The sequence below is a fragment of the Oncorhynchus mykiss genome, chromosome 19, assembly GCF_013265735.2.
Source record: "Oncorhynchus mykiss isolate Arlee chromosome 19, USDA_OmykA_1.1, whole genome shotgun sequence".
In the NCBI taxonomy this organism is placed as follows: Eukaryota; Metazoa; Chordata; class Actinopteri; order Salmoniformes; family Salmonidae; genus Oncorhynchus; species Oncorhynchus mykiss.
Genome location: NC_048583.1, coordinates 14,944,710 through 14,971,171, shown reverse-complemented (window position 1 = coordinate 14,971,171; position 26,462 = coordinate 14,944,710). Strand labels below are relative to the sequence as shown.

At 45.1% G+C, this 26,462-nt stretch overlaps 1 protein-coding gene across 2 annotated transcripts in view; it reads right to left on the bottom strand.

The window, feature by feature from the left end:
* LOC110498655 (protein WWC2) overlaps positions 1-25,374 on the bottom strand; it is a 37,473-nt gene extending 12,099 nt beyond the window's left edge. For both annotated transcript variants that reach the window (XM_036954338.1, XM_036954339.1), the window contains exons 1-12: positions 24,931-25,374; positions 16,321-16,430; positions 10,043-10,158; positions 9,765-9,852; positions 9,584-9,660; positions 8,705-8,784; positions 5,668-5,797; positions 5,287-5,415; positions 4,541-4,614; positions 3,028-3,270; positions 1,584-1,673; positions 549-1,228 (exon numbers count right to left, since the gene is read on the bottom strand). In XM_036954338.1, the coding sequence (XP_036810233.1) occupies positions 549-1,228; positions 1,584-1,673; positions 3,028-3,270; positions 4,541-4,614; positions 5,287-5,415; positions 5,668-5,797; positions 8,705-8,784; positions 9,584-9,660; positions 9,765-9,852; positions 10,043-10,158; positions 16,321-16,430; positions 24,931-25,064 (1,951 nt within the window). In that variant the 5' untranslated portion in view covers positions 25,065-25,374. The remainder of the gene's footprint in view (positions 1-548; positions 1,229-1,583; positions 1,674-3,027; positions 3,271-4,540; positions 4,615-5,286; positions 5,416-5,667; positions 5,798-8,704; positions 8,785-9,583; positions 9,661-9,764; positions 9,853-10,042; positions 10,159-16,320; positions 16,431-24,930) is intronic.
* Between the last annotated feature and the right edge of the window lie 1,088 nt (positions 25,375-26,462).

The following is a 26,462-nucleotide window of genomic DNA, read 5'->3' as shown; positions in this document are numbered from 1 at the left end:
AGTATCGGTTCGGGGCTACAATAGAAATGTGTGCTGTTCGGGGGAACTGGAGGACTGTTTCAGTGCAGCTCCATTTTGAGCTGCTAGGTGGCAGCGTTGCGCCATGCAGCGCAAGGCATTTCTAATCAGTGGTAAATTCCAATGAAGGGAGGAAGGAAGGAAGGAATCATTTCCCGTATGAATAAAGCCAGTCCTAGCTCTCTGGAAACACGGAAAGTAGCCACCTCAGAAATCTCTAAACTGATGGATAAGATGTAGGTGTGTGATGTCAAATGTTTATTTGACGGTGTTGCATCAGCAAATGACTGTGTGAATATTGTAGTGTAGTACAGGTTGTTTATTCTAATTTGATTCAAATAAATATATATTATGGGTTGTCCAAGGTTCGGGATAGGGTGGGATAGGGGTATGCTTGGAATTGTGTAAGTACAAAAAAAAAGGGGGAGGGGGGTGTGTAATATGATTGATTATATTGCCCTTGTGACCCAATAAATTAACCATTGTTCACAAAAAAAAGAAGAAGAATTTGAACAGAGCAAACGTCTCACCTGTGATACTCTCTCTGAGGGTAGCCAGTGCCCCTCTCCCTTCCCTCCCCCCCTCCCCTCCTCTGTCCCTCTCCCCCGTCTCTGGCTCAAACATCCCCATCCCCTGGCCGTCGTAGAATCCCAGGCTGAGACCGCCAAAGTCCGACACCACCAGACCGACGTCGCCGTCCCCAAAGTCCTGTGGGCCCACCGACGGGAACGCACCGACCCCCTCCTGCACCAGCGGCGAGCTCGGCGGCGAGAGAGAAGACAACGACGACCTCGAGGAAAGCGACGTCACTGACTTGGACGGCTCGGCCGGCTTCGAGGACACCGCAACCAGCGGCGCTAATGGGACCAGGTTGGTGGTACCGGTTCCGACGGCGTGTGTGTGAAGCGACGTGTTGTGTGGGTGTGGGTTCTCCACCTCGTGTTCGTGGATGGTGGTGATAGTTCCTGGGGGGTCTCCCCGTCTGTAGGTTATCCCAGAGGGGGTCAAGGGCTCCTGGAGGAGCAGGTCCAGTTTACACTGGTAGTCCAGGTCCAGGGGAGAGGGGGGTTCTGCAGGGGTGTAGTAGAGGTCTCCGGAGGAGAGGGAGTTGAGGGAGCCGCGGGAGGAGGATGCGTTGAGGGAGCCACGGCTGGAGGCCAGAGAACCCAGGCTGCTGCCTGATGAGACGGACAGGGTACTGGCCGACAAACTGTAAGGGAGAGAACACACATGACACACACAGCCAACACGCACCATGAACAAGCACCTCAACCAGCAACGTTTTACTTACTGTAGCTGTATGTATGTGTATTGGAGGAACACTTTGGCTGAGTTTAGACAGGCAGCCCAATTCTGATCTTTTTTTCCCACTAAATGGTCTTTGGACCAATCACATCAGATCTTTTCAAATCAGATCTTTTTCAGAGCTGATATGATTGGTCAAAAGGCAAATTAGTGAAAAAATATCAGAATTGGGCTGCCTGTATAACCGTAGCCTTAGCGCAAGAGTGCGTTTGTGTATAGGTATACAAGCTTGAAGTGCACGGATACACAGGCACACACACCTCTTGAGCTGAGAGTGGAGCTGTGTGGTCAGTCTGGTTGATTCCTCCAGTCTCTGCACCAGGACTCGTCTCCTCTCCTGCACCTTCAACCTAGAGAAACAAATCATTACTGGTACAACATGTCTGGGACAGAACACATATCCATGACTGGGACAGAACACATATCCATGTCTGGACCAGAACACATATCCATGTCTGGACCAGAACACATATCCATGTCTGGGACAGAACACATATCCATGACTGGGACAGAACACATATCCATGTCTGGACCAGAACACATATCCATATCTGGGACAGAACACATATCCATGACTGGGACAGAACACATATCCATGTCTGGACCAGAACACATATCCATGTCTGGGACAGAACACATATCCATGTCTGGACCAGAACACATATCCATATCTGGGACAGAACACATATCCATATCTGGGACAGAACACATATCCATATCTGGGACAGAACACATATCCATATCTGGGACAGAACACATATCCATATCTGGGACAGAACACATATCCATATCTGGGACAGAACACATATCCATATCTGGGACAGAACACATATCCATGTCTGGGACAGAACACATATCCATCCATATCTGGGACAGAACACATATCCATGTCTGGGACAGAACACATATCCATATCTGGGACAGAACACATATACATCCATATCTGGGACAGAACACATATCCATGTCTGGGACAGAACACATATCCATGTCTCCTTTGGGAAAGTGTTCTTCTGACCTCAATGAGACTTCTTGGTCTAATAAATACTAAATAGACAACAAGCCCCCTTCCCTCTGGTAGGAATCCCCTCTGTTCTGCTAACTAAGCTTCAAGAACACTAACCTTAATTACTGTCTTCATTGATCGAGCAATTACACAGAACCTAATTAGCTCAAGACACAATTATAGGGCTTCTTCAAATGTAGGGTGTGTGTGTGTGTGTGTCAATATGTAATTACAATTACAACCCATACAAGCGCCATGTTTCCAATTACGGCTGTCGCTCTGTCTAATGTGACGCGATGTTGCAGCGACACATTCTGCTTCCAAAACAAGACAATTACCACACAGTGTGTGTGTGTTCAGTGTGTGGGTGAGTAACAATTGGTATGCTAATGAACGGTAATTAAAGGCACCTTACAATGTTTACCCTTTGGAACGCTGGCGTCGTTCATTAGGAAAACAAAAGGCCGTAAACCGCGTGGGCGGGCAAATCAATTAGTTTGTTATCTGTTGGACGTCAACGAGGAACTCACGTAGGGAACTCACACAAACACGACATACACACAACCTCACGTATCGCCTACGTCCGGGGGACTTTTTAGACTTCCCTCTGTCTAAACGTCTGGAACTGCACGGCTACGACTAGCTGCGAGGCAACCACAGGGTTTTTAAAGGGAAGGTGCCGGGGATTGTGGGTCACACCTCTGGGCCAGGGCGTGGCTGGGGGTGTTCCTGACGGCCTGCAGGTCCTGCTCCAGCTGCAGCCTCTGGGCCTCCAGACGTTGGAGGTCCTGCGGGGTGCGTCGCCGTGGCGACACGAACTGCAGCTCCTTGAGGAGCTCCTCCTTCTCCGAGACCAGGAGGAGACGTTCCCGCTCCACGTCCACCGCCCCCGGCCACGCCTCGCTCTCCAGCTTGGCCAGCTCCACCTGCACGTTGGCCATACTGTGGGAGGAAGGAGAGAAACAGAAACAGAGGATAGTGATGCTGTGGACACCCTTTCAAATGAGTGGATTTGTCTATTTCAGCCAAAGTGAATAAAATCAAGTACACAGCCATGCAATCTCCATAGACCACTTGAGTGGCCTGCACAAAGCCCTGACCTCAACCCCATCGAACACCTTTGGGATGATTTGGAACGCCGACTGTGAGCCGGGCCTAATCGCCTAACATCAGTGCCCGACCTCACTAATGCGCTTGTGGCTGAATGGAAGCAAGTCCCCGCAGCAATGTTCCAACATCTAGTGGAAAACCTTCCCAGAAGAGTGGAGGCTGTTATAGCAGCAAAGGGGGGACCAACTCCATAGTAATGCCCACGATTTTTTCGAGAATGTGTCCACATACTTTTGGCCATGTAGTCTATTTGAACCCCTATATAAAAACCCACACGCGCTCATAAGGGAACGCAGTGAAAATGCTCGTCTTGAACTCCTTTCTCCTGGCACACACTCTCAGGGGTCTAAAGCCAGCAGCAGGCACACATCTCCGAAAGGAGGAGGGGTAACAGGGGAGTTGTCATGCTGCCACACTCTACCGCCGGCTCTCTGTAGAAACACCTGTTCTATACCGCCGGATTAGAAAACGTTTCAAAGCCCAAATGTCAGGGATTACAGTCCATAAGGGGAGGGGTTTACCTGCCTTTTATTCACTGAGCCTAAAACTGCCCACGGTGGTCCCAGATCACATCGCTAATGTGTGAAACTGACAGCCGTCCAAGTCACCGCCTGTGACTGATAATGTATAACCATTTAATGGCTAGACACGGACCCTTAATTGCTCTGATCTGAAGTCAGATCGGATGGGATCTAAGGCCCATGCTAACGTGACCCAAGGCCCATGCTAACGTGACCCAAGGCCCATGCTAACGTGACCCAAGGCCCATGCTAACGTGACCCAAGGCCCATGCTAACGTGACCCAAGGCCCATGCTAACGTGACCCAAGGCCCATGCTAACGTGACCCAAGGCCCATGCTAACGTGACCCAAGGCCCATGCTAACGTGACCCAAGGCCCATGCTTTACGTGACCGAAGGCCCATGCTAACGTGACCCAAGGCCCATGCTAAAACAGGCTTTCTGGTTAGTGCGCCCTCTATCCATCTCTATTGAGTTGAGTTTACTGTTGCAGTTCTGTGGTCAGGTGATATGCATATTCACATAAGGAATGTCTGCAGTAAAAAAAACAGAGAGAGAGAGAGAGATGGAGAGAGAGATTACCTTCTTTTGGCCTCTTCATATTGGAGACTAAGTCTAACCTTCTCAGCCAAGGACGATCTGCTCCTCAAACCAGCCTGAGAAACGGAGGGAGAACAAGCGAGCGAGAGAGAGAGCGAGAGCGAGAGAACAAAAAACATCACATGTACCTGCTTCAAGTTCAAGTGACTGGGTTTCATATCATTAGAGAGACCTCCACATCTCCATCCCTCGTTCTGCCCTCCCTCCATGTAGCATTCCATCGGTGAAGGTCTCGCTGTGTGTGTGTGTGTGTGTGTGTGTGTGGGGAGGGAGGGAGAAAATCCCCAGTGTAGTAAGCAGCTTTGCCTCTCTACCTCTAACCCTGAGCCCAGTCTGCCTGGCTGGGCCCCTGGCAGCTATCATCTGCTCCGAGGAACCAGAGGAATCCTGTGTGTGTGTGTCTGTGCAGAGGAATCCAGTCCCACTAGGGAAGGCCCACAGACGGGGGGCGGGGACATTCCTCTTAGCAACACACAGGCATTTTATTAAGACAAAGGAGGGACATGGGAGAGAGAGAGAGTAGAGAAAGCTCAGATTTTTTTTGTTTTGTTACGCTTTGGCAGAATTTACAATTACCTGTCTTTTCCATTTGAATCTGTCTCAATCTGTTTATCGTTCTCTCTCTTAAGTAGAAGTAGAGGGGGGGGGGGGTGACAAATTGTTGAGTGAGAGTGGGAGCAAGATAGAGTTGGAGAGAATAAGGGGAGAGAATGAGAGGTGGTGCTCACCTCTCCAGAGACGTCTGTCTGGGAGCCGGCTTCAAGCGTCTGTCTGGAGCCCACTGGGTTCCGGAGGTCTGGTTCCGAATGGCCCATGTTGTGTTCCGTGTGGAACCTCTCCTTTAGCTTAGCCAGAGACTATGGGAGAGAAGAGAACATGGAGTGGGTCTAGACTCTAGAGGGAAGTTCAGGGTTGAAAGGCACACCATACCAAAAACAGAAAACGGAAAATGAGCATTTCAAAATCGGATAAGTTCAGCCAGTCCCTTCCTGTTTCAGTCGGTTTCCTTCTTTTGGGTGCCTAATGAACATGACCTTGCCAGGAGCTCTCAAAAAGCAGATATTTGAACCCACACACAGACCAAAAATATTTCCCACACACACACGTACCTGCATGAGGTCCTGTTTCTCCTTCTCTCCAGAGCTGATGGCCCTGCGGAGAGACTTGAGCTCCGTCACGATGGCCTTGGCCTCCTTCAGACGGTATCCACTCTGCTCGCCACACAGTTTTTGGTCGATCCTGCAAAAAGGGAGAGCACACACACATACAAATTAAATACAAAAATAAAAACACCAAAGAGAGCAAAGGTTTGTTCACAAATATCAGAATCTCCAATGATCTGGATTCTGCAAAGATCAATTTGAATGTGAAGACATCAATATCTATATGGGTGTTAAAGTCCAGATACACTCTACCGTTCAAAAGTTTGGAGTCACTTGTTTGTTTTTGAAAGAAAAGCAATTTTTTTGGTCCATTTTGGTCCAAATAACATCAAATTGATCCGAAATACAGTGTAGACATTAATGTTGCTGGCCATCTTGGCAGAGTTCCTCTGTACAGTGACTGTATTCTTTTGCCCATCTTAATCTTTTCTTTTTATTGGCCAGTCTGAGATATGGCTTTTTCTGCCTAGAAGGCCAGCATCCCATCCCGGAGTCGCCTCTTCACTGTTGACGTAGAGACGAGTGTTTTGCGGGTACTATTTAATGAAGCTGCCAGTTGAGGACTTGTGAGGCGTCTGTTTCTCAAACTAGACACTCTAATGTCTTCTTGCTCAGTTGTGCACCGGGGCCTCCCACTCCTCTTTCTAGTCTGGTTAGAGCCAGTTTGCGCTGTTCTGTGAAGGGAGTAGTACACAGCGCTGTATGAGATCTTCACTTTCTTGGCAATTTCTCGCATGGAATAGCCTTAATTTCTCAGAACAAGAATAGACTGATGAGTTTCAGAAGAAAGTACTTGTTGGGACTTGTTTCTGGCCATTTTGAGCCTGTAATCAAACCCATAAATGCTGATGCTCCAGATACTCAACTAGTCTAAAGGGCAGTTTTATTGCTTCTTTAAATCAGGAAAACAGTTTTCCGCTGTGCTAACATGCTAAAGGGTTTTCTAATGATCAATTAGCCTTTTAAAATAAACTTGAATTAGCTAACACAACATGCTATTGGAACACAGGAGTGATGGTTGCTGATAATGGGCCTCTGTACGACTATGTAGATATTCCATTTGAAAAAATCAGCTGTTTCCAGCTACAATAGTCATTTACAATATTAACAATGTCTACACTGTATTTCTGATCAATTGGATGTTATTTTAAATGGAGAAAAAAATGTGCTTTTCTTTCAAAAACAAGGACATTTCTAAGTGACAAACTTTTGAACGGTAGTGCTAGCTCTGTTGAGTGTTTGTCTAACAGCATAGTACGACAAAATTACATAACAAGCAACCTTTGTTAAGCTGCCATGCGTGATTTCTGACCTTCCTAATGTGCAGTTTGTGTGTGTGTGTTCCTGCCCCCTTTTCGCTCTTTTCCTTTATTGTGTGTGCCTCCTGAGCGGATGGAGTGTGTGTGGAGGGTGAACGACAATGCTTCATTGTTTCAATTATTGTAATAAAAAGTGGCTGCTTTGGACAGGGCTTAATCCAGAGCCTGCCATGTGAGCAACATAACCCCTCTCTCTCACCTCTTACTTTCTGTCTCTCCTTCTATCATCCCCTCTTCCCCCCTCATTCTCTCTCTTTACCTCCTATCGCATGGTCATTCTCTCTCTTTACCTCCTATCGCATGGTCATTCTCTCTCTCTACCTCCTATCTCATGGTCATTCTCTCTCTCTCTCTCTTTACCTCCTATCGCATGGTCATTCTCTCTCTCTTTACCTCCTATCGCATGGTCACTCTCTCCCTCTACCTCCTATCGCATGGTCATTTACCTCCTATCGCATGGTCATTCTCTCTCTTTACCTCCTCTCTCTTTACCTCCTATCGCATGGTCATTCTCTCTCTCTTTACCTCCTATCGCATGGTCATTCTCCCTCTCTTTACCTCCTATCGCATGGTCATTCTCTCTATTTACCTCCTATCGCATGGTCATTCTCTCTCTCTTTACCTCCTATCGCATGGTCATTCTCTCTCTCTCTCTTTACCTCCTATCGCATGGTCATTCTCTCTCTCTCTCTTTACCTCCGATCTCATGGTCATTCTCTCTCTCTCTACCTCCTATCGCATGGTCATTCTCTCTCTCTTTACCTCCTATCGCATGGTCATTCTCTCTCTCTTTACCTCCTATCGCATGGTCATTCTCTCTCTCTTTACCTCCTATCGCATGGTCATTCTCTCTCTTTACCTCCTATCGCATGGTCATTCTCTCTCTTTACCTCCTATCTCATGGTCATTCTCTCTCTTTACCTCCTATCTCATGGTCATTCTCTCTCTTTACCTCCTATCTCATGGTCATTCTCTCTCTTTACCTCCTATCTCATGGTCATTCTCTCTCTTTACCTCCTATCTCAGTCATTCTCTCTCTCTTTACCCCCTATCTCATGGTCTCTCTCCCTCTCTTCCCCATCATGGTCATTCTCTCTTTACCACCTATCTCATGGTCATTCTCTCTCTCCCCCTCATGGTCATCCTCTCTCTCTCCCCCTCTCTTTTCCTCCGATCTCATTCTCTCTCTCTATGAATGTGAATTCCTATTAGTAGATTGTAGCGGCTCTCTCAAATAATCCTATACAGTGGTTCCTACACATGTCTGATCTTAATTTGAGCCAGTTTGCTACAGAAGGAAAATAATCCTGCAGTAACAGAATAGTGAATTATTATGTGGAATATAATTAATGGCAATTTTTGCAGTTTTAAATGTCCCGCATTGCAGGAAAGTGCTCCTGCACCAAAGTGATCAAATTAAGCTCCTTCATCTGTAATCAAACTGTTTTATGACCGCCCTCAGGCACTATCAAGTCCAATAGACACGTAACAACTAAAGCTGTAAAATCACAACATTCACAGAGCAGCATACAATACACAGGTGTGTGTGTGTGTGTGTGTGTGTGTGTGTGTGTGTGTGTGTGTGTGTGTGTGTGTGTGTGTGCGCGTGTAATAGGCAGGTGTGTGACAGACCAGTGTGTGATCAATATGAAAAGGGGACTTACTGCTGCAAGGTTTCAAAGCCTTGTTCTTTGTAGATGAGCTCCTGTTTCATCTGGGAGAGCTCTCTCTTCAGCTTATTCACCTACAGTAGCGGACAGAGACAGAGGCATTAACAGAGACATAGAGGAATGCACTTTCATTGAGAAGAGGGGTGTTTTGTTTCTTGTTTTTTTTTCACTTGCTTTGGCAATGTAAACATATGTTTCCCATGCCAATAAAGCCCCTTTGAATTGAATTGAGAGAAAGAGAGCGAGAGACAGAGAAAGAGAGCGCGCGAGAGCGCGCGCGAGAGAGAACGAGAAAAATAAAGAAAAGTGAGAACGAGATAGACGGTCAAGAAGACACTAGTTGCCCTCCCGAGTGGCGCAGCGGTCTAAGGCACTGTATCTCAGTGCTTGAGGCATCACTATAGACCCAGATTCGATCCCAGTCTGTGTCACAACCGGCTGTGTTCGGGAGTCCCATAGTGTGGCGCACAATTGTTCCAGCGTCGTCTGGGTTAGGAGAGGGTTTGACCAGGGGAGGGTTTGGCCGGAAGGGGGGGGGGGGCTTTACTTGGCTCATTGTGCTCTAGTGACTCCTTGTGGCAGGCCGGGAGCCTGCAGGCCGACTTCGTTCATCAGTTGAACGTGTTTCCTCCGACACATTGGTGCAGCTGGCTTCCGGGTTAAGCGGCGGGTGTTAAGAAGCGCGGTTTGGCGGGTCACGTTTCGGAGGACGCATGACTCGACCTCGGCCTCCTGAGCCCGTTGGGGAGTTGCAGCGATGAGACCAGATCAAAATTGTGGAGAAAAAGTGGGTAAAATACAACAAAATAAGTTGAGAAGAGGTGAGTGTGAGTGAGTGAGTGAGTGAGTGAGTGAGTGAAAGATGCACCTTACCCTGACTTTGGTGGTGGAGATCTCAGCCTTGAGGATATCAGGGTCATACTTAGTGCTGGACGAAGACCCCGAGAACACTGGACGAGAGAGAGCCATCTGGACCGTTAGTGTGTGAAGGACAAAACACGCGTGTGTGTGACAATTGGTTGAGAACTAGGTTCGGGTTAGGTTCACTACTCACGGCTGGTGCGTGAGCTGGACTTGTCCTTGTATGCGTCGTTGAGGCGTGTGTACTGATCCAGGGCCAAGGCCAGCCGCTGCTCTTTGACCTGGTATCGAAGATCACAACGGAAATAAGTCTTGTTCATTCATACGGTCCTTTGTTCATCCATTCCCTCATTCTATTTGTTCATTCATTCATTCATTCTTTCACCCACCCATCCATCCATTGTCATTTTATATTTACCCATCAATCCATCCATATATCCTTCCATGCATTCACTAATCCATCCATTTCACCTGGTACAGCTCTTTCTGGGTGACCAGGGCATCCTGGGCTACTGTCAGGTACTCCTTCAACATCCTCTCCTGCTCCTTCCTCCACTCCGCCCGGGGGTCCTCTAGCTGGGTACTCTCTAGAGAGGGAAGAATGTCATCAATGAGATCTACTCCCATAAACAAACGATGATGATGGCGACAACAATACTTTATTTGTAGCCTCCTTTTGTGTCATACAGCTACAGCACGCCAGAACCCTGATTCAGATATACAGGTAACTGTCAAAGTAATGGAAACACTTGAGTAAATGAGGGATACAAAGTATATTGAAAGCATGTAGTTCCACACAGGTGTGGTTCCTGAGTTAATTAAGCAATTAATATCCCATCATGCTTAAGGTCATGCATAAAAATGCTGTGCAGGCTATTATTTTGGCCCCATAGGATGACAATGCCCTCATCCACAGGGCACGAGTGGTCACTGAATGGTTGGATGAGCATAAAAAAAATATGTAAACCCTATGCCATGGCTATTAAAGTCACTAGATCTCAAGACAATTGAACACTTATGGGAGATTCTGCACCATCAACAAAACACCAAATTATGGAATTTCTCATGGAAGAATGGTGTCGCATCCCTCCAATAGAGTTCCAGACACTTGTAGAATCTAAGCCAAGGCCCATTAAAACTGTTCTGGCGGCCTGTGGTGACCCAGCATCCTATTAAGGCACTATGTTGGTGTTCCTTTATTTTGTCAGTTACGTGAACATTTTCTCTTGGTTGACGTTTTCATCAGGTCAATCCTATCCAAAAAAAATCAACACTAACAGCATTGGCATTTTACTGTGTGTTTTACACAATGTTCCTATTCTTTTAATCTTCAGAATGTTGAAAAAGTCAAGGGGTGTGAACACTTTCTGAAGTCACTGTATACTGCAAATGAAGCAGGCCTACACCCACATCTAACAGTGGGTTGTTTTGAGGAAAGAGAAAGGCACAGTGGGAGAGCAGAGGAAGCAATCCATCTGAATCAATCACAACATTTCTTCCCTCACTCTCTCTCACTCCTTTTCTCTCTCTCTCTACCCTCTTTTTTGTTTGTCTCTGACCTGCTCTTCTGGGGTAGCCCTGTCCGGTGGCAGGGCAGGAAAGGGTTAATCCTTCATTCCTTACTGTGCTTTGTCTGTGTCCCAAATGCCACCCAATTCCCTATGTAGTTTAGGGCCCATAGGGCTTTGGTCAAAAGTAGTGCACTATATAGGGAATAGCATGCCATTTGGGAGACATACAGCCTGTGTGGAAAACAACAAGTCTCTCTACACTGAGAGTACGGCCCCCTCCATGCCACACTAAGTATGTCAGCAATGCAGAGACTGACTGCTATGAGGAATAACCGGATTTCACTACATCAGGATTTGTGTGTGCGTGTACGTGCTTGTGACTGTGTCAGTGCCCGTCTCCACTCTCCCGCTCTCTCCGTGGAACTCTCAGCCCTGTGTATTCTTCTGCTGAGGGTGTAGGCTACTCAGCAAACCAAAATTGGTTATGTGAAAGTTCCCAGAACATTTGTTAGCTTGCGCCGTATGTTCGAACACAAAAACAAATATTTTATACAAACATAGTATAACCATCAGCACGACTGGATCTGTGTTATGAAAACGTTTGACGCAACCTAGCGAATGTTCTGGGAACTTCCACAGACCCAATTTTGGTTTGCTGGAAAAACATCACTGGTACATTGTGTTATTACATTGCCTGGAAACCCAATGAGAACGTTTGGGGAATGTGGTTGTTACAGATGTTGTGCACAACATTTTAGTAAATGTTACAACATTCCACAGATATGTTTTAAATTAAATAAGAAAATATGACAATTTGCTATCATCCTAATGTTATATAAAACCTTAGAACTTAATGGGAATCTTCGCTAATGTTCTGGGAATGTTCCCAGGTTTGCTGGGTAGGATAATCCTCGGCTAGGCCCTAAGTAATGTTTTGTTTCTGATCTGCTATATAACTTGTGGTCAGTGTTGGGCGTTGCTCTTGCGCTCCGGGGTTGGTAACGGTTCCCTATTTATCGAACGATTAGCTTGTGAATCAATGTGTTGTTTCATGTTGGCTAGACACTGTATCAATGTCCTACAGAAGTCATTGTATGATATGATAAATTATTTGAGCCTCACACACACACACACACACACACTTGCGAACACAAAGCCACATGCTGATGATCAACCCTAAAAAGGTACGAGGTAGTGGCTAGAGCACAATAGACAGTGTTGACACAGTCGGTCTGTTGTTTCGTCATTGGTATCTGACAGCACACTCCTGCCTGCACGGGTAGAACACACCCACCTCAACTTTCAGGATGTGACTGAATATCTGACCGAATGACCAACACACACACACACACGTGTCCACCTATAGCCTACAATGTCATGAGAGCCTATAAGAGTGTGAGGGAGAGCATGTGTCTGTCTACCTCTATGCATAATAAACCCAAAACTTCAACAGGACCTCCACTAAGACCAGGGGGGAACCCAAAGCAACTCGCTGAGTGGTTATGTGAAGTCAGGGAAGTTCCCACTAGGTTAGGCAACCCTTCTTCTCTGGGCCCATCTACGCCACATAAGAGAAGGCAAATCACCACACATAACAGACCCTTATCAACCCCCGTCCCGTCCCTCCCTCCACTCCAACAATGCAGGGAGGCCACAGGGCAGCAGCAGGGTTTACATAATAAGGAAGTGAGGCCTGTCGGGGCGGGGGACAGCCTGGGCAGGGAGGGAGAAGCTAGGACAGGACAGACAGGGCAGGGAGAAGTAGGTACCCACCCAGACTAAACCCCTAGCTACCCCTGCCCACCGTCTTGCCCCAACTAGGGCCAGGAGTTTTTGTTTTCCAGACCACCTTTCCTGCCGAGGATAGACTCTGGGCCCTTATCAATCAGTCCACATTCTCCACTCACCTCACAGGTATCTGGGATACAGCCTAGACAGGTGAAGGGAGGTTCAGCGTGAAGAGAGTTTGATGGCCTTGAGTTAGACATTAAATATGCATTGACAAACGGTCATTGGGGTGTTTGCTGAGAAAGGAAAGTGTATCACTTCTATAAAAGGAGGCTTTCAACCTAAATTGGTTTTTCCAGCTCTCGTGCATTTACCTCCTTAGTTCAGTCCTTTTTCTATACTAGAACATGAAAAACGGTTCAGTACTAGATAAAAAAAAAATTAAAAATAAAAACTTTTGTCCTGCTGTCGAATGCGTCTCCCGGATCAACTCTGTCAGCGCAGCCAACGTCCCCCTTACAGAGCAAAAGTAGTGTGTGCTCCACTTAGCCTGCTCTAAGCATCTGGGCTGCATCATGTTAGCTCCCCGTCATGTTAGCTCCCCATCATGTTAGCTCCCCATCATGTTAGCTCCCCACTCATGCTGCACAGAAGTGAACACACCTGAATAATGCGACACGGCATGTAGAAATGTTGAAACTGTTCATTACTGTTCGCAAAACAATGTCCATACAGGCTAGAACAATGCATGACGACACCAGTAGCTTCCAGCTTTGTTTGTTTTAATATGCAAACCATAACGCAAAATATGAAGATTTTAACGCTGATTGCCACCAAACTTTATTCATTCACTTAATTGGTCTCTCACGTCTCAACCCAAAGATGGTCTATTGCCTCAGTGAATTAACTCCGGGCTGCCCCCTTCTTGCCTCTGAATGACTTCATTACTGGTTAAAGAGACAGCGCGCACTTTTAGCAAATAAGCTACTCCTATGTGAATGTTGTTTATCAGTACACTCAAATAAAAATGGAAGGGAAACAAGACTTTATGTGAATACAGATGAACAGCAACCAAAACGAGCTCAATAACTCAATGCACGCACACACTCCTATTGATTATATGCATCCGTGTGAATAGGCCAAGGCTACATCTCGATTTACCCATTTAAAATCAATAGAGATGTACCATTCAAATAAGGAATTACCATTAGATTGTTTTTACAAACTACATAACAACCTAAGTCACATCGATTGATTCGTTAATGCATGCACGGCTGTCTCTGAAAAATGTTGACGCAAAAAAAATGGCAAATGTCATGATATTGAACCCAAAGGATGCCCAACGATTGAACAGAGCAGTAGCGGTGTTCATCTGTCTGGATCAAGTGCCATTCTGTGACTCAGGTTCATATGCCTTCTCTTTTTTGCAGTGGTGTCGTTTGGGTATTGTGATGGTATCGAGAATCGTGATACTTAACCTGGTATCGAAGCCCAGATTCTGGTATCATGACAACACTCATAGGCTACTGAATATAGCCTATTCACCTTGCGGTTAGAGGGGATATTGCGCTTTCCTCCCGCATGTTGTTGGAAGACCAAAGCGAAGGTAAAATGAAGTTGACACACACAAGTTATGCTTCTTCATAATCATAGATGGATTTAACATACGCATTTATCTCCAATAAACAAATTATTTGTGGTTTTGTTTAGGCATTTTAGCTCGTTTGACATTCGCCAATGTGAAACCAACCAGACAAAATGAAAAAAAAAAAAGATATACAATGCAACAAGCCAAACTCTGATTCAAACTACAGCTCAGAAGTGCAGAAATACACCGTGTCCAACCACCCACAGGAGGGCCAGCCGTAACACACCGAAGCTAAGCCCCGAGTCTCCACACAATCATCCACTCCTGACTGACAGCTGACTGCGTTTGTTTACCCACCGGTGTTAGACAAAACAACAACAAACAATCGCAGTAGAAATGTGTTGTGAGTGCAACACATAAATAGAATCCCTGGCCCACACAACAACAGCAGCAGCTAGCTCACACCTCAACCCCGCGGGCTACAGCCAGGCAGCACAATGAAAAACATTTGGGAAATGGATTCCAATCTGCATTGGGAGAAAACAAGTCTCTGATTGAATTGAATGGAGTTAATAGAAGTAGGTTTATTTAATCCCAGGTAATGCAGGTGTTTTCCTAAGGGATGAGCAGAAGACAGGCGGGTCCCTGTGGAATTTCATCTGCTCATTTAGAAATGAATGTGACTAATCACAAACGCATTTCATTTAGTGGAGATTCTCACTCACTCACTATATCAATATGTACAATTAATTTGAAAAAAATCCTGTGACAATATTTATATCAACATCAATCTGCTGACAATATTGACAAATTCAACATAGCTTATTGTCTTGGCCTGATAATTGTCCAAGAATGACATCTGTGAGTTTGCTAAATGTTTAGACTGCTGGCAGTCAACATCCTTGCCTCCTAATATCTCTGGATATCATCAGATTAGGGTTATTTAGCCCATTTCATTTGAAAACAGTTTGACAAATGAAAAGCATAAAACTCAGATAAAGACTAACTCATTTCTCAAAGTTCAGTCAATACAAATAATTACATTCCTCATTCGATGGAGACACTTGGCGAATGATCATACGACTCGTCAATATCAAACAACATGGCACTCTGACTAGAAATAATACAATAAGTTCCAGTGGTTTTCAGCTTCTAAATAACGATACTGTAATGAACACGGGGGAGACAGAGAGCTGGTTTCAAGCGCAGGTGTTTAATGTAAAGGACCACAGGAGGAGGAGGAGACAGGAGGAGGCAGGTAGCTGGGTCCAGGGGCAGGCAGAAGGTGGGTCCAAAAGGGCAACAGTACAGAAAGGGAAAAGGCTAGTAACATCGCCCGGGAGATCAGGCAATAGGTAGTTAACAGGAAATCAGACAGGCTAAAGTACAGGCAGGGAATAGGCAAAAGGTGTCGTTAGTGAGGCGGGAGGAGTAAATCACGGGATAAACAGAGCTCTGAATAGAAGTGTGTCAAAAACAAACAACACCTCACAATGATGAGGAGCAAAGAACTGAACTAAATAGTGTGTGATAATGACACACGGGTGTGTGAACAGTTGATCAGAATTCAGGTGATTGGGATCCGGGGAGAGAGAGCTGCGTTCAGGGGATCTACGTGTATGAGAGTGTGAGCTGGAAGCAGACGATACAGACATCATTCAGAGAAAGAAAACCAAACAAAATCTACATCATTACAGTTTCTGCCGTTCTACCAATTTCTCTGTGTTGTGTTTGGGAAATTCAAATCCAGTGTTGGAATACCCCTGCCAAAACATCTGAGGCGGAATCTTGGATGAAATAGCCTGGGGTCCTTTGTTTAGGATGGACAGATCAATGATTGCCCGGTTGGATTGCCCAGATGGTTTGGGCATAGACATGATGTTAATGAGTGGGGTAACACCGAGGTAAACCTGTCAACTTACTGTTGATGTGGTCGATGTAGTAGATGCCAATCTGAGGGTCGTATGAGGCCTCCCATCCCCACGGTAACTCGTCTCCCACACAGTCCGCAAACGACAGGGGCTTCGTCAACCTGAGAGAGAGAGAGAGAGAGAGAGAGAGAGAGAGAGAGAGAGAGAGAGAGAGAGAGAGAGAGAAAAACATACAGTATCTGTACACAGAAACACATGAAACGTAAAGCTAGTGCATATCTTAACCAATCTATAAACTACATCAGGTGGTTCATTCATATAAAAAGACGAGTAAAAATAATTACTACAAGGCTGGTTAGACTGTCATAGTGACCTTAGAAACTAGAGTTCAGAAAGACAAGCCACTAAACGACAACACTGGAGCATCCAGCAGTAACAGTGACACATTCCTGAGGGACCAAAGTCTAAAACTGGCATCGTGGTACCATTCACTCAGCTCAGTGTGGCTGGCTGTGGGCTGGGGGAAGTCTGGCTAGACAGGGAGAGAGAAGGGACACTAAACCACTGTGCCTTCTATTTGGGATGCGTTGCCCAAAGACTGGCTGGGTGGCTGCCTGTACATTGTTCCCACTCTCCTTTCCACTGGTAGCTTGGATGACTTGGCCCATGTAGACAGTAGATGAGAGACAGCCAAGTTCACTGGCGGGGTCATGACAAGATGGGGGTGGAGGAGTGAGAGGGAGAGAGCGGTTTTGGAAGAATGTGTTGTGTCTTTGAAACTCCAAAATCTGTTTGAGAAACTGGGACATAAGTCTATATTGGATAAGTCTAAGAATGTGGGCAAAGGGTATTAACTTGCAGTTTAAGCCAAGCCAGCATGCCGCCCGGCGTACTTCACTGTGTTTATTCAGTGCACTCTCACTCGAAGACACACAAACGCTAATGCTAACAAACAGGTGCACACACACACACAGGCCATCTCTCCTGGCCTGGGCGGCTGTCAGTCTGGTATGCACGCTCCCTCTTGGCTGTAAAAGTTAAAAATTAGACAGGCGGTATTCCTGGTATGTCCCCTCGGCTGGGTCGGCCGACTATCGCACTCCGTACACCACCGACGACCTTTGAACTCAGAAGCCAGTCTCTGGACTGGTCTGCTGTCCTCCTACTACAGGTATTGGCCTACTATGACTAACTACAGTTACTATGCTACTAGTTTAGCATCAGAGTGGCTGTTCAACTGAAGAATGAATGCATACAAAACTCAGTGAGGTCAGCAGCGACACTGAGCAATGTCAAAATAGAGGCCGTACTGAAGTGACAGGATAGGGAGGGACCGCCCTCCTCCACTATTTAATTGGGATTTATTTTATTTAACCTTTATTTAACTTGGCAAGTCAGTTATGAACAAATTCTTATTTACAATGACGGACTAGGAACAGTGGGGTTAACTGCCTGTTCAGGGGCAGATCTAGCAACCTTTGTTACTGGCCCAACGCTCTAACCAATAGGCTACATTTGAAGTCAGAAGTTTACATACACTTAGGTTGGAGTCATTAAAACTAGTTTTTCAACCACTCCACAAATTTCTTGATAACGAACTATAGTTTTGGCAAGTCGTTAGGACATCTACTTTGTGCATGACACAAGTAGTTTTTCCAACAATTGTTTACAGACAGATTTTTTCACTTATAATTCAATGTATCACAAGTCCATTGGGTCAGAAGTTTACATACACTAAGTTGACTGTTCCTTTAAACAACTTGGAAAATTCCAGAAAATGTTGTCATGGCTTTAGAAGCTTCTGATAGGCTAATTGACATCATTTGAGTCAATTGGAGGTGTACCTGTAGATGTATTTCAAGGCCTACCTTCAAACCTCTTTGCTTGACATCATGGGAAAATCAAAAGAAATCAGCCAAGACTTCAGAAAAAAATGGTAGACCTCCACAAGTCTGGTTCATCCTTGGGAGAAATTTCCAAACGCCTGAAGGTACCATGTTCATCTGTACAAACAATAGTATGTGAGTATAAACACCATGGGACCACGCAGCAGTCATACCGCTCAGGAAGGAGATCCGTTCTGTCTCCTAGAGATGAACGTACTTTGATGTAAAAAAGTGCAAATCAGTCCCAGAACAACAGCAAAGGACCTTGTGAAGATGCTGGAGGAAACAGGTGCAAAGTATCTATATCCACAGTAACACGAGTCCTATATCGACATAAACTGAAAGGCCGCTCAGCAAGGAAGAAGCCACTGCTCCAAACCCGCCATAAAAAAAGCCAGAATATGGTTTGCAACTGCACATGGGGACAAAGATTGTACTTTTTGGAGAAATGTCCTCTGGTCTGATGAAACAAAAATAGAACTGTTTGGCCATAATGACCATCATTATGTTTGGAAGAAAAAGGGGGTGCTTGCAAGCCGAAGAACACCATCCCAACCGTGAAGCACAGGGGTGGCAGCATCATGGTGTGGGGGTGCTTTGCTGCAGGAGGGACTGGTGCACTTCACAAAATAGGTGGCATCATGAGGCAGGAAAATTATGTGGATATATTGAAGCAACATCTCAAGACATCCGTCAGGAAGTTAAAGCTTAGTCGCAAATGGGTCTTCCAAATGCACAATGTCCCCAAGCATACTTCCAAAGTTGTGGCAAAATGGCTTAAGGACAACAAAGTCAAGGTATTGGAGTGGCCATCACGAAGCCCTGACCTCAATCCTATAGAACATTTGTGGGCAGAACTGAAAAAGTGTGTGCAAGCAAGGAGGCCTACAAACCTGACTCAGTTACACCAGCACTGTCTGGAGCAATGAGACAAAATTCACCCAACTTATTGTGGAAGGCTACCCGAAACTTTTGATCCAAGTTAAACAATTTAAAGGCAATGCTACCAAATACTAATTGAGTGTATGTAAACTTCTGACACACTGGGAATGTGATGAAATAAATAAAAGCTGAAATCACTCTCTACTATTATTCTGACATTTCACATTCTTAAAATAAAGTGATCCTAACTGACCTAAGACAGGGATTTGTGAAAAACTGAACTTAAATGTATTTGGCTAAAGTGTATGTAAACTTAGACTTCAACTGTTCCTGCCGCCTCAATAGTCACACTATGGTGTCACACTATGGTGTGACTATTGAGACATCTTCTGACAGGTAGTCTGCCCCTCAGTGTGTGTACCACATTCCAGAAATTGATAACTCACTCACACCTTGGCTATCCACCCCGCACCCCACAATGAGATATCCTCACCTCACCCAACTGCCATGTCACACATTCTGTATCACCATACACACATCGTTGTGCTCTGAACCCGCATACACACACACACACACACAATGGCTAGCCCAACATCTCCATCAGCCCCATACATCACCTCTGGGCACCTCCTTCCCTTGCACAATAACCAAGACTGCTACAAATGACATGTCCAAAAGAGAGAGAAGTGTTCATCTGGCCCTTCACACGTCAAAGGACACATCACTGAGGTTGCCAGCCACACAGTCAGCAGTGGGACACAAAGACCTGGACTGGAGCTTGTTGCTGTGACTGAGATAAGATGTCTGACTGACTAGCACCTTTTGATGCGTCCCGACCAAAAGAAGAGGAGCCAAACATCACCACTACAGAGAGGAGTGGGTGTGCGAGTGTGTGAAGTGGAGGTATGTGAGGGAGAGATAAGAGGAAGACAACAGGAAAGGTGGGGTGGGACGATTGGACTGTACACTGTCGTCATGGTAACAATGATCCAAGGTCTCTAGGCCTGGGACTATTTCTCACCACAACGGTCGGCTGAAGGGACATAAAGAGACTAAAAGAGACTCCCATTAGTCACGGTCTCTGACAGTATCTCCAGAACAGAACAGGCTGATTGTTGAATGGATGTGAGAAACAACCTGTAACTATCCTAACAACGGAAACCCCAAAATGTGAGTTAGTGCTTCGTTTCTGGCCAAAGCTAATTTTGCACATAAGCAATTAGCCTATCAGACCACAACAAAAACAAGCTAGCTGCCAAGTCTCCAGACGGGCCTACTTTGCGGAAATTCACTTTCACACTAGAATGTTGACCCCTGTGTCAAGAGATGCTCTACGGAAGAGGTCAGTAACAGGCGTGCAGGCTTTTGTTCCAGCCCAGCACTAACACCTAATTCAACTGAACGTTACAACCTTGGTTAGCTGAATACAAGTGAAAACATACAGTGGCAGGCTACTAGATAGACACACATTGAAAGCATTCAGCCTAGTCCCTAGGAATATGTTGGCCGGCCAGTGAAGGAGCAGGAAACAGTGGCCTGTGGACGGCCATGTGTCGCACATTACAGGACGCGGCCATGTTTTCTGGTCTCCAAGGCTACCACACACTCTTGTTTGTGTCTCTCTACCCTCTTCCCTCCCTTCCTCTCTCTTCTCCCTCTCGTTCAGACTCAAGCACAGACGCCAGCAGCTGTGAAAAGCCAGGATTTACATCACTTCTTTTATTATCGCCCCCCACCACCACCGTGCCAACAAAGTCATACAGAGCGCCAAAAAAATGAAGAAGAAAAAGGAGAGAGAGGGAAGACTTTTGTGGCAGAGGGCGTGCTTGTACAAATTCGCCCCAATTAAACGGGTCAAGCTCCAAGCAGAGAGGGCCAAGAGAATTTGTGTGTGTCTGCGTGCGTACGCACGCCTGTGTGTGCATGGGAGGGGAGAAACTTGGGCTGGAGTCTTATCTCTGCCTCCTCTTCTGGAAATAAACATTTTGGGGGCTGGAGCAGTGAGGAGGGAGGCACGTTCCTCTCTTTTCTGGGGGATTTAGACAGGGAGGGAGGGCTCAGGAATGTGGTGCAGCACTCTGACACAGCCTCTTATTCTCCGCCACTCTCTCATAAATGCGAGATCTGGATGGCGGGGCCTTTCAGACGTCAGGGGGAGGAGAGAGAAAGAATGAGGGGAAAAGATAGAGGAAGGAGGATGTCTGAGGGAGAGTTGAAAGTGAAATAGAAAAAGGGGGAGGCAGAGGGGGAAGAGAGGGGGGGTGAGAAAGAAGAGAAGGATGGAACGCGAGAGAGATTGAAATAATTTGTCAACCACTGTAGAATTTGTGAAATACTGTAGAACTTACATTGTTTGCACAACGTTAAATCACTCCTGTCAGTTAGGCCTCGGCCAATGAAGCTTGTTTAAATGTGAATTTGAGAGGCGAGGGAAAGCAAGCGAGAAAGGTGGGAAAAAAAGAGAGGGATTCCTTTTTCCTGCCAAAAATGTGTATTCCTTCACTGGCCAGCCAGGGTCCCCTCTGCTTGACTGAACAGAACAGATCTAGTCTCTGGCCTGACTGTAACCATGGGGATGAGAGGGTATGACTTGCAGGTGAAGCATGAGACAGTCTTGGCGCGGCTTGGAGGAGTGCTATGCTAAAGGTGGGAGGGTCCACTTGGATTCCAAGTATAACACACACCAAAATATTTTCAAAACGCATCATTTTGGGATTAATCGGGGGATATTGCGTTGACAGGGTTCGTGCTCTCCAACTTCACTTCATAATATCAGAGTATAGAGGCATTTGTAAATATGAAACACCTGTTGCTATCTGGCAATGGGACGTTCCCCCAGTTCCCATACACGAATCCATCTTATGATGAAAAGTTCCATCCTATGTCAATGGAGAATCATTTCTGGACAAATTATACAGGTGAGATGAGTTATTCTTTGTGGCACACTATGCATGTCTCTGTTCCATCTATCCTACACTCCATCGCAACCAAACAAAACAATATGATGGCCACATTCACCAAGTCATAGAACATGTCAGCAAAATGCATCCAAGTCGCCTTCCTTGCGTTTCCAAGCCGTCTCCAAGCTGTCAACAAGCGGCCGCAATTAACACCATAGGCCTACAACGGCATTGGATTACGACAAGCCAGTAGTGGTGTGGGGGGGGGGGGGGGGTTGATACAGTTACACATTACAATATTATTTTTGGATGATATTATATTATTTGACTCCAAGCCGTCTGTACCTGTAGCTTGTTCTCCATCTTCTTTTTAAATAGTGAACCAACGTGTTTTCAGCACTTTTATTTCCCCGACTGATCAAAACTCGTTTTCTCATGGTCTCTCGTCTCTCTGCAGCAGACATCTAGTGAGCAACTCTGTCCATGTAATCTTATTGATTATGATCTAAAAGGCTAAACTGATCCTAGTTCAGCACTGCTACCCTGAAAATATTTTTTAATACAGGCCCCAAACTATCTTTGTGACAGACAGAATGCCTAGAAAGAAATGGTCTGTAGCATATCAGGCTGAAATAACTGGAGGGAGTAATAATAATATTAATTGATTTAAACTTGTATAACGCTTTTCTTTAAAGTAAAGAATCTCAAAGTGCATAGTAGGCCGGATGAGTAAGCTGATCCTAGATCTGTGCCTACCTGCAACATCTCTCCTGAACAGGACGGTGAGGTGTGGCAGAGGTGGAAAGAAACAGGGCACGCCGCCAAAGCTACGGCCGCCGGTAACACGGAGGATATATTAGTCAGGCGAACCCTCCTATCACAGTACACACCATCTTTATAACCGTTATGTTCTTCACAACAATGTATCGACAGACAATACAGGGACAGAACCTAATAGTAAACCTACATAACATGCGTTTACAGAATATATGATTTCTTCCCCTCAACATATCACGGCAAGGTCCTTAGGGTCGTGAATACCATTAGGATTTCTGAGCCTGGGCCAAGATTGAGATTGTGAAAAGGCGTTGAGTATGATTCCCTTCCACCCTGACACGGCATCTTAGCATTCTTGCCCGATTAACACCGTTCTAGAATTAGAGGAATTAGTCTATCATTCTAGAAGGTTCATATTCTAGAATGTGTAGAATCTAGACACGGTTCAGGTGGAGGGAGGGAACCGTGGATAATGATGATTTGGCTGGTTTCTGAGTGGGAGCAACTTGATGTATATCATTCACAATGCCTGGTGGTGTTGGTGGTGGCCTCATAGGAATGACTGGCATGCCACCTATTATAGGCTAGCAGTTTTCTAACAATATAAGGCATTAAGACACACTATAGCAGCATTTGGCTTCAATTACCCTCGCTCGTTAAGCTTAGGGGGGTCTGAGTGAGAGCAGACTGGAACATCCGTTTTCAGCACAGTGTCACATGGCCTTCTCTTCAGGCTCTTTAGGTTTCAATCAGCAACACACATCTGACATACATATGAGGCGTCAATATGACAACAATATAGGACTACTGTTGCGATTGATATGAAGCAAATTGAATTAAATAATAGAACAGGCTAATGACTAGAATGGTTCAGTCATTGAGCGTTTTAATCAAGTGTTTAATCATGTTCTATTCATCATCTATGCATGACTTGACACTAACGTACAACTAAATTAGCATTAACGAATCTCACATTTCCATAGGGCAGTCAGGCATCATCTTTCCATTACGGCCGTACTTTCTGACCAATTATCCTCATAATTAGAGCTTAATGGTTTGTCATAAGTGGCTTGTGTCGTGTGGTGAACCCAATGTAATAAAACCCTGGTAAGAAAGACCTCAATTGAATTAAGTATGCGTGTCAATACTGGCTAATGTACAGAATTAGCCTATTATTGAAAGCAATGGGCTGTTAGGTTTCTTCCTCCCCATGAAATTAGCCTATAATAATATGCCAATCAAATATGCTACAGTTTAAGATGATTGTGTGTTGCATGTTAAATGTTTTTTTTTTTATCGAACCAGGGTCTGTAGCGACTCCGCTAGCACCGAGATACAGTGCCTTAGAACGCTGCACCACTCGGGAGCCCCTAAATTTGGGGGATCTCAGATGCTCAGATTACCATATTTTTCAAGACAATTTAATCAAACATTTACAAAAGCCAAAACGATAATTTAGGGAAGCTGGAGCTTTAAAAAAAAAAAAAAAAGTGGCATAGATTATCAGAGTCCTTTCAGAGAGTGCAGGAGACTCCACTTTCTTCCTAGCATTGTAATTGCCTTTTCATAGATAGTAAGTATAGCCATCTGTAATGAAATAGCTTATTTTACTGTAATAACTTTAGTATTGCTTTTATTTTCTACCTATTTGCGTCTCTGATCAAATGGAATCATACGCAGTAGAAGTTCTAGAATCTCAGCAACAACAGCAACACGTTGGTTTGATATGCTTGCTAGCTCACAAGAATAATGGTGCTAGCTATGGCTTGTTGAATCCTCATTGAAATTGTGAAACTAGCTAACGTTAGCATCGTAAGGAATTTATTCCAAACCATGGCATCAGAAAGTTAGCTATCCAGTTAGCAAACTATAGCTAGCTGCAAGCTACATCCGGCATAGCCAGCTGAAATTCAATTTCTCTAAACTATGCAACTGGCTATCAGTTAGAGTTTTTGCAATAGCTAAGGTTAGATATGCTCAAATATCCTGCACGTTCTCGCAATAACATTATGCTATGCTAGCTAATTTAGCAAAGGCGTGTTGATAGTTTCACACTATAAAAATACAAACTAGCCACTGTAACCGTTACTGTTCAAGGCATTTGCTTGTTCGAAACCCTTTTGTGTCGTAAAAGTGTGTAATCAACTGTTCATAAACTGTTTACAAACGCTGCCCGTGTCAACTTCGCAAAATTTCGCAGACGCTCTCTTGCTTACCTGTCCCTCGGGTCTATCCAGCTTGTTTGTTTAGTGTTGTGGTCGATATAAAACACTTTGCCGTCAAAGTCCCTCGCTTCTTCCCAGCCGTCGGGTAACGGCAGCTGGCCATTCCCCTTCCTAGGCATGTTCATCTTCTAAAAGTTCCGCCATAAGTACGGTTAAAAAAAAAAACTCCAGTGGAATACTAAAAAGCGACGGAAAAAACTCAGTAAAGATCCATGTTTTGCGTTCCCCTGTCCTCCATCTTGGGTTCCTAGCTGAACACATAGGCCGGGACAGACAGACTTGACTCCGTTCCCAGCCAACGGGACATTAGCATGTCATTAGCATAAATCTATTTGCATGCGCATTCCTGAGCGTTGCATTCCTGCGGCTTAACCCTTTCCAAGACATCACCCGTGGAAAATGTGTGTTGTCAGGACAACTTGTTCCACTGGTCCCATCGAAGTATTTGGTCCCATCCCCACGTTCCCGTTCCCCATACCAGACAAGCGGGACACATTACACCGCCGCGTTAAATAGTTTTGTTATCGGCCGCTGTCGCTCTATGCAAGAACTGGGAGAAAAGGTTTTGGAATGGTGAAATATGCACCATTGCAAAATATAGGCAGATAGGATGATGGGACAGTGACAGGGATACAATATGATATGTCCCCAGATAATTAAATTTCTACATATTCTTGGGGAAATAATTATCGAACATAATAATAGAGAAAGTTTAACAACACTGCATAACTTTTAAGGGACAATCTGTGATTGCTGTTTAAAAAAAAAAAGTATTTTATTGGTGTCTATGTTGAAGTGGTAAACGGTCATTGTGATACGAATAAGGGAGGGAAATTACTCCATTAGGGTGTGGCTCCTTAACTTTTTGTAAAGGGCATCCTATAAGCCTATACACATTATGAACACCTGCTCTTTCCCATGACATAATCTGACCTGGTCAATATTAGGAAGGTGTTCTTAATGTTTTGTAATGTTCTTAATGTTCTTAATGTTTCTCAGTGTATATCAGTGTTATAGCATATGTTATAGAATTATATTGTCTATTTCTGACTGTTATGGGGGAATCAGTACATATTTCAGCTTTGTATATAGCCCTGACAGATATACATGTGATTATCTAGAGACCTGCTGATTCTCACGCATAGATCAATAATAAAAGTAACAGACTAACAGCATTGTTTTTGTGGCTAGTGAAATAATCACATTGCTCTTCACTCCTGCGGTTAAACATCAGCTGTAATCCTGCAAGGCATTATGGAGTCACACTACAGGGTACGTAGGATACAAGACATTGCCTTGAGTGAACTCTGGGCCAGGGGGAAAAACACCAGTTTTATTCATACAATTTCAATTGCTTGTCTGTTCTCTTTGGGCTAGGATGCAATTTGACGCATTTTCTGTACAGATATTTGGAAAAGGTTTATCTCCCCTTCAAAAGGAACTATAGTGAGACAATCTGTTTCTAGGAATACACAGACTGCGGATGTTTTTTGTTTTTCTCAAACTTTTCCCAACCATTCTCA